Genomic DNA, 12,757 nt, shown 5'->3' on the forward strand with positions numbered 1-12,757 from the left:
CCGGACCATTTGTCCAGCAGATCCCACTGAAATATTCGTGCATGGAATCTGCCGAATGGAATTGCTTCGTAAGAAGCCACCATCTTTTCCAGGACTCTTGTGCATTGATGTACTGACACATTTCCTGGTTTTAGGAGGTTCCTGACAAGTTCGGATAACTCCCTTGCTTTCTCCTCCGGGAGAAACACCTTTTTCTGAACCGTGTCCAGAATCATTCCCAGGAACAGCAGACGTGTTGTCGGGGACAATTGAGATTTTGGAAGATTCAGAATCCACCCGTGTTGTTGAAGCACTACTTGGGTTAGTGCTACACCGACTTCCAGCTGTTCTCTGGACTTTGCCCTTATCAGGAGATCGTCCAAGTAAGGGATAATTAATACGCCTTTTCTTCGTAGAAGAACCATCATTTCGGTCATTACCTTGGTAAAGACCCGAGGTGCCGTGGACAACCCAAACGGCAGCGTTTGAAACTGATAATGACAGTCTTGTATCACGAACCTGAGATACCCTTGGTGTGAGGGGTAAATTGGGACATGCAGATAAGCATCTTTTATGTCCAGGGACACCATGAAGTCCCCTTCTTCCAGATTCGCTATCACTGCTCTTAGTGACTCCATCTTGAACTTGAATTTCTGTATGTACAGGTTCAAGGATTTCAGATTTAGAATAGGTCTTACCGAACCGTCCGGCTTCGGTACCACAAATAGTGTGGAATAATACCCCTTTCCCTGTTGTAGGAGGGGTACCTTGACTATCACCTGCTGAGAATACAGCTTGTGAATGGCTTCCAATACCGTCGCCCTTTCTGAGGGAGACGTTGGTAAAGCAGACTTTAGGAAACGGCAAGGGGGAGATCTTTCGAATTCCAACATGTAACCCTGAGATACTATCTGCAGGATCCACGGGTCCACCTGTGAGCGAGCCCACTGATTGCTGAAAATCTTTAGTCGACCCCCCACCGCTCCTGAGTCCGCTTGTAAAGCCCCAGCGTCATGCTGATGGCTTTGTAGAACCCGGGGCGGGCTTCTGGTCCTGGGCAGGGGCTGCTTGCTGCCCTCTCTTACCCTTTCCTCTGCCTCGCGGCAGATAAGACTGTCCTTTTGCCCGCTTGTTTTTATAGGAGCGAAAGGACTGCGGCTGAAAAGACGGTGTCTTTTTCTGTTGGGAGGGGGTCTGAGGTAAAAAAGTGGATTTGCCGGCAGTTGCCGTGGCCACCAGATCCGATAGACCAACCCCAAATAATTCCTCTCCTTTATATGGCAATACTTCCATATGCCTTTTGGAATCCGCATCACCTGACCACTGTCGCGTCCATAAACTTCTTCTGGCAGATATGGACATCGCACTTACTCTCGATGCCAGAGTGCAAACATCCCTCTGAGCATCTCGCATATAAAGAAACGCATCCTTTAATTGCTCTAGAGTCAATAAAATACTGTCCCTATCCAGGGTATCAATATTTTCAGTCAGGGAATCCAACCACACTACCCCAGCACTGCACATCCAGGCTGAGGCTATTGCTGGTCGGAGTATAACACCAGTATGCGTGTATATACTCTTCAGGGTAGTTTCCAGCCTCCTATCTGCTGGATCCTTGAGGGCGGCCGTATCTGGAGACTGCAACGCCACTTGTTTTGATAAACGTGTGAGCGCTTTATCCACCCTAGGGGGTGTTTCCCAGCGCGCCCTAACCTCTGGTGGGAAAGGGCAATAACTTCTTAGAAATTAGCAGTTTTCTATCTGGGTTAACCCACGCTTCGTCACACACGTCATTCAATTCCTCTGATTCTGGAAAAGCTACAGGTAGTTTTTTCACCCCCCACATAATACCCCTTTTTGAGGTACCTGCAGTATCAGAGATCTGCAAAGCCTCCTTCATTGCCGTGATCATATAACGTGTGGCCCTATTGGAAAATACGTTTGTTTCTTCACCGTCGACACTAGATTCATCTGTGTCGGTACCTGTGTCGACTGACTGAGGTAAGGGACGTTTTACAGCCCCTGACGGTGTCTGAGACGCCTGAGCAGGTACTAACTGGTTTTCCGGCCGTCTCATTTCGTCAACTGACTTTTGTAATGTACTAACATTATCACGTAATTCCATAATTAAAGCCATCCATTCCGGTGTCGACTCCCTAGGGGGTGACATCACCATTACCGGCAATTGCTCCGCCTCCACACCAACATCGTCCTCATACATGTCGACACACACGTACCGACACACAGCAGACACACAGGGAATGCTCTTATCGAAGACAGGACCCCACTAGCCCTTTGGGGAGACAGAGGGAGAGTTTGCCAGCACACACCAAAAGCGCTATAAAATGTATATAAACAACCCTAAAAGGTGTTGTTTTTGTTATATGCGCTTTAAATATATAAATATCGCCAAAATATGCCCCCCTTCTCTTGGTTACCCTGTTTCTGTAGTGCAGTGCAGGGGAGAGTCCTGGGAGCCTTCCTCACAGCGGAGCTGAGCAGGAAAATGGCGCTGTGTGCTGAGAATAAGCCCCGCCCCCTTTTCGGCTGGCTTTTCTCCCGGGTTTTGAGATATCTGGCCTGGGTTAAATACATACATATAGCCTCAATGGCTATATGTGATGTATTCTTTGCCATCAAAAGGTATTAAATATTGCTGCCCAGGGCGCCCCCAGCAGCGCCCTGCACCCTCCGTGACCGTTCAGTGTGAAGTGTGTAGCAACAATGGCGCACAGCTGCAGTGCTGTGCGCTACCTTCATGAAGGCTGAAGAGCCTTCTGCCGCCTGTTTCCGGACCCTCGATCTTCAGCATCTGTAAGGGGGATCGGCGGCGCGGCTCCGGGACGAACCCCAGGGTGACCTGTGTTCCGACTCCCTCTGAAGCTATGTCCAGTAGCCTAAGACTCCAATCCATCCTGCACGCAGGTGAGTTGAAAATCTCTCCCCTAAGTCCCTCGATGCAGTGAGCCTGTTGCCAGCAGGACTCACTGAAAATAATAAACCTAAAAACTTTTTCTAAGCAGCTCTTTAGGAGAGCCACCTAGATTGCACCCTGCTCGGACGGGCACAAAAACCTAACTGAGGCTTGGAGGAGGGTCATAGGGGGAGGAGCCAGTACACACCATGTGATCCTAAAAGCTTGCTTTTGTGCCCTGTCTCCTGCGGAGCCGCTATTCCCCATGGTCCTGACGGAGTCCCCAGCATCCACTAGGACGTTAGAGAAATAAGCATTTAGCAGTGGGACATCATTGCTGAGGTTATGCTTTAATCCATGCATATGGTCCTCTTGTGAATACAGATGATAAAAACTTGTTTAATGTTTCCGCTATGTCATTGTCGTCTTTGATTAGGACGCCCAACTTGCTTTTTAAAGGGCCAATACTATCCTTCTTTAATCTTTTGCTGTTGATGTATTTAAAACTTTTGGGGGTTTGATTTACTTTCCTTTGCTATTAGCTTTTCCGCTTCTATTTTAGATGCTCCGATTTCTTTTTTGCATATTTTGTTACAATCCTTATAGTACTGCAATGATTTCGCCCTCCCATCCGCTTTATACTTTTTGAATGCTCGCCTCTTTTTGGCCATTAATTCCTTAATCTTTTTGTTGAGCCACATTGGTTTGGAATTAATCATAGATAATTATCTGTTGTCTAGTAGTTAGGCTAGGTACACACTTGCCGATGTGTGCCTAATATATCGTCCGATTCAGCAGATCGGACGATATATCATACAAAATCGGCAAGTGTGTATTCCCTATATCGTTAAAGATGTGCGATCCCGCGGGTCGTTAACAAGGTACAATATCTTTCGTTTTCAACTGGAAATCTAAAGATATTGAAAAAGATGGCATGCACCTAGATGTGGGTGCATGCCGTCACTGACGAGACGCAAATAATATCGTTCAGTGAGTATGAACGATATCGTTTGCAGGGGGGGGGGGATCTTGGGCGATGTCACATCTAATGTGACATCTGCAAGTGTGCACCCAGTCTAACTCAACCTCTAATCTGATCAGTTGCAGATTTAGCACAAGGCAACCAAAGCAGTGGGAGGCACATACTGACTGGTGATATATCAATATGCTATAACACTAATAATATAAGTACTACCGTGTATGGGAGATGCCTGCTACAATCACTGGGGCACTGATCTAATCAAAACAGTCACACTGACTGAGGGGTGTAATGATGGGTATTATAAGGGATGGGGGACCTGCTAGGCTGCTACAATCAGTAAGGGGGGGGGGGGCGCAATTATATATAATGCTGTCAGTCTGCTGCACCTGAGGTCAGAAAATGATCTGTAGCTGGGACCTGGGCACTACAGTCTACTGCACCTAAGGTCAGGAAACGATCTGTAGCTGGGACCTGGGCACTACAGTCTACTGCACCTGAGGTCATAAAATGATCTGTAGCTGGGACCTGGGCACTACAGTCTACTGCACCTGAGGTCAGGAAACGATCTGTAGCTGGGAACTTGGCACTACAGTCTACTGCACCTGAGGTCAGTTACTGGTCTGTAGCTGAGACACGTAGACCGTAGAATGTATCCTGTAGTCTGCTGCATCTGCACAATAATACGCGTGTGAGCTACTTGACAAACTGCACAGATTCAAAAAATAAATAAAATCCCTGACACAGGCAGACCACAAATGATAAATCAGTACCTTCCGGCCTGCAGACCCGGCAGCTCAAGCAGGCGTCCATTCCATTGGGGTAAGCGGTGAACTTCGTCCCCGGCGTGCAAGGGTTACAGGTTCCATGTCCGTGGTTCTGGCTGCAGTGCGTAGAGACATGTGTGCCTGCCAGAGAGACCACACACGTGTTATATAATGGACTATTCCTGCAGCACAGGTTGTCGGTCTGCGGCACATGGCGTTCATCTAGCTGGGAAATCGCAGTCACTTTCCGTGGCCTGTAGCTGAGGAAACGACTGGTCCACGTGTAAGTAATATTAAACTACTACATACCGCAAAACAAAAAAAACAAAAAAAATTGAGCCGAATTGGAATGACAAGTCGTCCACATTGTCTAGTGTGTACACACTACTGCGCGCTCCCGTGCGTCGTTCCGCAGATCAGAAGATATCTTTAATGACAGCATGCTCCTGGATGTGGCCACTGAACAATATATTGCATAGTCGCGCAATATATTGTTTAGTGTGTACGGCCGTCCGCCATATCGTTCCAACGGTCATGCAGTCGGCCTTTGGCATGGCAGTTAGGAGCTGATTGGCTGGTACTTTATCTGCGTCCACTTTACCTCCATCCAAGTCTAAGTAAATTGACCCCTTAGTCACAGGAGAACTGAGATTTGTTTTTCTCCGCCATCCCCGGTTCCCCCACCCGCACACAATCCCTAGGGGCGCATGTACGTCCACGCTGCCAAATCCTGCGCCCCACACGTTGTTGATTTGCTAGGGAATAGATTTGGTTTCTTCCCTCCATGACAGAAATGGTTTACAGTTCACACTGGTTTCAGGGACAGGCAACACCATGAAGCCTACGTCAGTAGTGGCGAAGGCTCAGAGGTTTGGTGCATGTTGTAGGACTCGGCTACTGACCACAGAAACCCGGCCCTGGGTCCATGAGGAAACGCAGTGACACTACGGTACATATGTGGAAGTCACGTCTCAGGAGAAGGAGGACTTACCTGCCGGGCAGTATTGGCAGCACACCCCCTTATACCGGTATTCATTGCTGCTACAGGGAATGCTCCGTGCTGACCTATTGGCCAATAACTTGTCAATAAATTGTCCCTTTGTCTCCATTGCGTCAGCCGCCATCTGTAAGAGAAGCGCAGGAACAGGGAACGAGTCAGGAAAATACAGCGTAGCTCACAGAAGCCTGGACAATAAGGGACAGACACAAAGGAAGTACTGGTAGCGCAGCTGTAGCGGAGCGGGGCACCTTGCCCGAAGCATGGCGAGGGGACACTAATTGGGGTTCCCGGTCACTCTACGGAGAAAACGACACCCCAAAAAAAAAATCATGTCAACCTTCTGTCATATCGACCTTGTACACGTCAACCTAGAGAGCATGTCGACCTACTTACTGTCGACCAATAGTAGTCCCTATGATCCACACCCCCATAATACATGCTTGACTACTTTCCTAGAACCTATGGGAGACTCCCGATTTTTCAGGTAGTCCCCCACACCCCCAGAAGAGAGGCCACCCCTCCCACATCCCTTCTGTTGTCCACTTTGGGCTCCAGACACAGGTAGAGAAGATCCCCGGGCAGCGGGCTCCTGCTCAGAGTGGAATCTATTTGGAACTCCCTTCCTCATAGCAATGTCAGGCGTGAGGCTGCAGAGGAAGGAGATCCATTTACCTGGGAGGGGGACCACTGGGGAAGAAGGAGATCCATTTACCTGGGAGGGGGACCACCAGGGAAGAAAGATCCATTTACCTGGGAGGGGGACCACCAGGGAAGAAAGATCCATTTACCTGGGAGGGGGACCACCGTGGAAGAAAGATCCATTTACCTGGGAGGGGGACCACCGTGGAAGAAAGATCCATTTACCTGGGAGGGGGACCACCGTGGAAGAAAGATCCATTTACCTGGGAGGGGGACCACTGTGGAAGAAAGAGATCCATTTACCTAGGAGGGGGACCACCGGGGAAGAAGGAGATCCATTTACCTGGGAGGGGGACCACCAGGAAAGAAGGACGTGCACCTTAAAATAAGAATTTACTTACCGATAATTCTATTTCTCGTAGTCCGTAGTGGATGCTGGGAACTCCGTAAGGACCATGGGGGGATAGCGGCTCCGCAGGAGACTGGGCACAAAAGTAAAGCTTTAGGACTACCTGGTGTGCACTGGCTCCTCCCCCTATGACCCTCCTCCAAGCCTCAGTTAGGATACTGTGCCCGGACGAGCGCACACAATAAGGAAGGATTTTTGAATCCCGGGTAAGACTCATACCAGCCACACCAATCACACCGTACAACCTGTGATCTGAACCCAGTTAACAGCATGATAACAGAGGAGCCTCTGGATAGATGGCTCACAACAACAATAACCCGATTTAGTTAACAATAACTATGTACAAGTATTGCAGACAATCCGCACTTGGGATGGGCGCCCAGCATCCACTACGGACTACGAGAAATAGAATTATCGGTAAGTAAATTCTTATTTTCTCTGACGTCCTAGTGGATGCTGGGAACTCTGTAAGGACCATGGGGATTATACCAAAGCTCCCAAACGGGCGGGAGAGTGCGGATGACTCTGCAGCACCGAATGAGAGAACTCCAGGTCCTCCTCAGCCAGGGTATCAAATTTGTAGAATTTAGCAAACGTGTTTGCCCCTGACCAAGTAGCTGCTCGGCAAAGTTGTAAAGCCGAGACCCCTCGGGCAGCCGCCCAAGATGAGCCCACCTTCCTTGTGGAATGGGCTTTTACAGATTTTGGCTGTGGCAGGCCTGCCACAGAATGTGCAAGCTGAATTGTATTACAAATCCAACGAGCAATAGTCTGCTTCGAAGCAGGAGCACCCAGCTTGTTGGGTGCATACAGGATAAACAGCGAGTCAGATTTTCTGACTCCAGCCGTCCTGGAAACATATTTTCAGGGCCCTGACTACGTCCAACAACTTGGAGTCCTCCAAGTCACTAGTAGCCGCAGGTACCACAATAGGTTGATTCAGATGAAACGCTGAAACCACCTTAGGGAGAAAATGAGGACGAGTCCTCAATTCCGCCCTGTCTGAATGGAAGATCAGATAAGGGCTTTTACAGGATAAAGCCGCCAATTCTGACACGCGCCTGGCCGAGGCCAGGGCCAACAGCATGACCACTTTCCATGTGAGATATTTTAACTCCACAGATTCAAGTGGTTCAAACCAATGTGACTTTAGGAACCCCAAAACTACATTGAGATCCCAAGGTGCCACTGGAGGCACAAAAGGAGGCTGTATATGCAGTACCCCTTTTACAAACGTCTGAACTTCAGGAACTGAAGCTAGTTCTTTCTGGAAGAAAATTGACAGGGCCGAAATTTGAACCTTAATGGACCCCAATTTTAGGCCCATAGACACTCCTGTTTACAGGAAATGCAGGAATCGACCTAGTTGAAATTCCTCCATCGGGGCCTTACTGGCCTCGCACCACGCAACATATTTTCGCCAAATGCGGTGATAATGCTTTGCGGTTACATCCTTCCTGGCTTTGATCAGGGTAGGGATGACTTCATCCGGAATGCCTTTTCCCTTCAGGATCCGGCGTTCAACCGCCCTGCCGTCAAACGCAGCCGCGGTAAGTCTTGGAATAGACAGGGTCCTTGCTGGAGTAGGTCCCTTCTTAGAGGTAGAGGCCACGGGTCCTCCGTGAGCATCTCTTGAAGTTCCGGGTACCAAGTCCTTCTTGGCCAATCCGGAGCCACGAGTATAGTTCTTACTCTCCTCAGTCTTATAATTCTCAGTACTTTTGGTATGAGAGGAAGAGGAGGGAACACATACACTGACTGGTACACCCACGGTGTTACCAGAGCGTCCACAGCTATTGCCTGAGGGTCCCTTGACCTGGCGCAATACCTGTCCAATTTTTTGTTTAGGCGGGACGCCATCATGTCCACCTTTGGTTTTTCCCAACGGTTTACAATCATGTGGAAGACTTCTGGGTGAAGTCCCCACTCTCCCGGGTGGAGGTCGTGCCTGCTGAGGAAGTCTGCTTCCCAGTTGTCCACTCCCGGAATGAACACTGCTGACAATGCTATCACATGATTTTCCGCCCAGCGAAAAATCCTTGCAGCTTCTGCCATTGCCCTCCTGCTTCTTGTGCCGCCCTGTCTGTTTACGTGGGCAACTGCCGTGATGTTGTCCGACTGGATCAGCACCGGCTGACCTTGAAGCAGAGGTCTTGCTTGGCTTAGGGCATTGTAAATGGCCCTTAGCTCCAAGATATTTATGTGAAGTGATGTCTTATGTAAGTGTTCAAGGATTTCAGATTTAAAATAGGTCTCACCGAGCCGTCCGGCTTCGGTACCACAAACAACGTGGAATAATACCCCTTTCCCTGTTGTAGGAGGGGTTCCTTGATCATCACCTGCTGGGAATACAGCTTGTGAATGGCTTCCAATACCGCCTCCCTGTCGGAGGGAGACGTCGGTAAAGCAGACTTTAGGAAACGGCGAGGGGGAGACGTCTCGAATTCCAATTTGTACCCCTGAGATACCACCTGAAGGATCCAGGGGTCCACCTGTGAGTGAGCCCACTGCACGCTGAAATTTTTGAGACGGGCCCCCACCGTGCCGGAGTCCGCTTGTAAAGCCCCAGCGTCATGCTGAGGACTTGGCAGAAACGGGATAGGGCTTCTGTTCCTGGGAACTGGCTGTTTGCTGCAGCCTTTTTCCTCTCCCTCTGCAACGGGGCAGAAATGAGGAGCCTTTTGCCCGCTTGCCCTTATGGGGCCGAAAGGACTGCGCCTGATAATACGGCATCTTCTTATGTTGAGAGGCTACCTGGGGTAAAAATGTGGATTTCCCAGCCGTTGCCGTGGCCACCAGGTCTGTTAGACCTACCCCAAATAACTCCTCCCTTTTATAAAGCAATACTTCTATATGCCTTTTGGAATCAGCATCACCTGACCACTGTCTTGTCCATAACCCTCTTCTGGCAGAAATGGACAGCGCACTTACTCTTGATGCCAGTCGGCAAATATCCCTCTGTGCATCACGCATATATAGAAATGCATCTTTTAAATGCTCTATAGTCAGTAATATACTGTCCCTATCTAGGGTATCAATATTGTCAGTCAGGGAATCCGACCAAGCCACCCCAGCACTGCACATCCAGGCTGAAGCGATTGCTGGTCGCAGTATCACACCCGTGTGAGTGTATATACATTTTAGGATATTTTCCTGCTTTCTGTCAGCAGGTTCCTTAAGGGCGGCCGTATCCGGGGACGGTAGTGCCACCTGTTTAGACAAGCGTGTGAGCGCTTTATCCACCCTAGGGGGTGTTTCCCAACGTGCCCTATCCTCTGGCGGGAAGGGGTATGATGCTAATAACTTTTTAGGAATTAACAGTTTTTTATCGAGGGAAACCTACGCATCATCACACACTTCATTTAATTCCTCAGATGCAGGAAAAACTACAGGCAGTTTTTTCTCACCAAACATAATACCCTTTTTAGTGGTACTGGTATTATCAGAAATATGTAAAACATTTTCCATAGCCTCAATCATGTAACGTGTGGCCCTACTGGAAGTCACATTCGTCTCTTCATCGTCGACACTGGAGTCAGTATCCGTGTCGGCGTCTGTATCTGCCATCTGAGGTAACGGGCGTTTTAGAGCCCCTGATGGCTTTTGAGACGCCTGGACAGGCACAGGCTGAGTAGCCGGCTGTCTCATGTCATCAATCTTTTGTAAAGAGCTGACACTGTAATTCCTTCCATAAGCTCAGCCACTCAGGTGTCGACTCCCTAGGGGGTGACATCTCCATTACAGGCAATTGCTCCACCTCCACACCATTTTCCTCCTCATACATGTCGACACAATCGTACCGACACACAGCACACACACAAGGAATGCTCTGATAGAGGACAGGACCCCACTAGCCCTTTGGGGAGACAGAGGGAGAGTATGCCAGCACACACCAGAGCGCTATATATATATATATATATATATATATACACACACACACAGGGATAACCTTATAGAAGTGTTTTTTTCCCCTTATAGCTGCTGTTTTATTAATACTGCGCCTAATTAGTGCCCCCCTCTCTTTTTTAACCCCTTTCTGTAGTGTAGTAACTGCAGGGGAGAGCCAGGGAGCTTCCCTCCAACGGAGCTGTGAGAGAAAATGGCGCCAGTGTGCTGAGGAGGTAGGCTCCGCCCCTTTTTCCGCTGACTTTTCTCCTGCTTTTTTATGGATTCTGGCAGGGGTTAAAATACATCCATATAGCCCTGGGGGCTATATGTGATGTATTTTCGCCAGCCAAGGTGTTTTTATTGCTGCTCAGGGCGCCCCCCCCCCCCCCCCCCCTAGCGCCCTGCACCCTCAGTGACCGAAGTGTGAAGTGTGCTGAGGAGCAATGGCGCACAGCTGCAGTGCTGTGCGCTACCTTGGTGAAGACGGATGTCTTCTGCCGCCGATTTTCCGGACCTCTTCTTGCTTCTGGCTCTGTAAGGGGGCCGGCGGCGCGGCTCTGGGACCGGACTCCGAGGCTGGGCCTGTGTTCGGTCCCTCTGGAGCTAATGGTGTCCAGTAGCCAAGAAGCCAAAGCTGGCTGCAAGCAGGCAGGTTCGCTTCTTCTCCCCTTAGTCCCTCGATGCAGTGAGCCTGTTGCCAGCAGGTCTCACTGAAAATAAAAAACCTAAAACTAAACTTTCACTAAGAAGCTCAGGAGAGCCCCTAGTGTGCACCCTTCTCGGCCGGGCACAAAAATCTAACTGAGGCTTGGAGGAGGGTCATAGGGGGAGGAGCCAGTGCACACCAGGTAGTCCTAAAGCTTTACTTTTGTGCCCAGTCTCCTGCGGAGCCGCTATCCCCCCCATGGTCCTTATGGAGTTCCCAGCATCCACTAGGACGTCAGAGAAATATAAATACATTTACCTTCTTTAACATTAAATGTATAACACTCCGCACTACAGTACAGCTGCAGTGCATTATAACACTGTATAAGCAGTGTCAGACTGGGGCATGGAGGGCCCACCAGGGAAATGCAGTGATAGGGGCCCGTGCTTAGATGCTTGGGTAACCAGTACTGCATGTTCTGGGCCCCTTGATACATATGTATGTCAAATACCGCGGCGCTAGTGCATGCCTGATAATGTATCAGATGAATAACACTGTAGAGAGTACACCATAGTCCTGTGCAGTATAATGTAACATATGTACAAGTGCAAAATCTGATCCCTAGAGGGGGTGGGGCCCCCAGGCAGTGGGGCCCACCGGTGGTTTCCTCTATACCCCTGTGGGCCTGTCCAATCCTGTGTATAAGTGAATACAATACATTTGATGTAATTACGTATATTCTTGTAACACTAGTTCCCAGTGCTGGGACACCAGGCTGCTAGTGATTCTGTACATCTGCAAGGAACACAGCGGCCACATTTGCTATGCATGCTGGGAGTGCGTGGCTTTGTGTTTCCCTAAAGTACCCAGTCAGTGTGTTTTTCCCGGCAACCTTCAGAGCGCCACGCCTAGTTCAAAGTCTACCTAGCCACTGCCACAAGCTAGAAGAGCATCTACAGTAGTATTCTGCGAGATGGAATAATCCGAGCATGCAATCTATCACCCGCCCCCAGCCATTACACCAGGTATTCCCAACCTCACTCCTCGAGGCACACTGCTAGGCTCATCTACGTCATAATGTAATCACGAGAGAGAGAGGCGGGTGCCACAGTCTTTACTCCATGGGACTTCAAGGCCTTTGTTCTTTTACAGAGCAGACTGCGCCCAATACGTATTTCTCTGCTGAAGTGCAGGCTGAGGTACAAATTACACCCCATTATACATGTAGGACAAGACCTGATCTCCACCAGCCCGGAACTGATGCAAGACTGAACTATGGAAATGGCGGTGCACCCTTACATACAGCAATGACCGCCTCTCACCTCATTATCCGCAAAATCAAACCCGCGCTCAGCCCAAACTCTGCGTGGTGAGGTAAATTGCTCAGGAGGCACTGGCTAGTACCAGAGCCAGATTTACACACAATATACAAGTCAAAGGATTCATGTGGCATTATACACAGGTGCAGCGGTATATACATGTGGGCATTATACACAGGTGCAGCGGTATATACATGTGGGCATTATACACCGGTGC

General features: G+C 49.3%; 1 protein-coding gene across 1 annotated transcript in view; it reads right to left on the reverse strand.

Moving 5' to 3' along the window:
- LOC134970329 (tumor necrosis factor receptor superfamily member 1A-like) overlaps positions 1-12,757 on the reverse strand; it is a 100,128-nt gene that overhangs the window by 31,988 nt on the left and 55,383 nt on the right. Inside the window, exons 2-3 of the mRNA XM_063946326.1 lie at positions 5,631-5,763; positions 4,646-4,780 (exon numbers count right to left, since the gene is read on the reverse strand). Coding sequence (XP_063802396.1) covers positions 4,646-4,780; positions 5,631-5,763 — 268 coding nt within the window. The remainder of the gene's footprint in view (positions 1-4,645; positions 4,781-5,630; positions 5,764-12,757) is intronic.

This window comes from Pseudophryne corroboree, chromosome 11, assembly GCF_028390025.1.
Source record: "Pseudophryne corroboree isolate aPseCor3 chromosome 11, aPseCor3.hap2, whole genome shotgun sequence".
Taxonomy (NCBI): Eukaryota; Metazoa; Chordata; class Amphibia; order Anura; family Myobatrachidae; genus Pseudophryne; species Pseudophryne corroboree.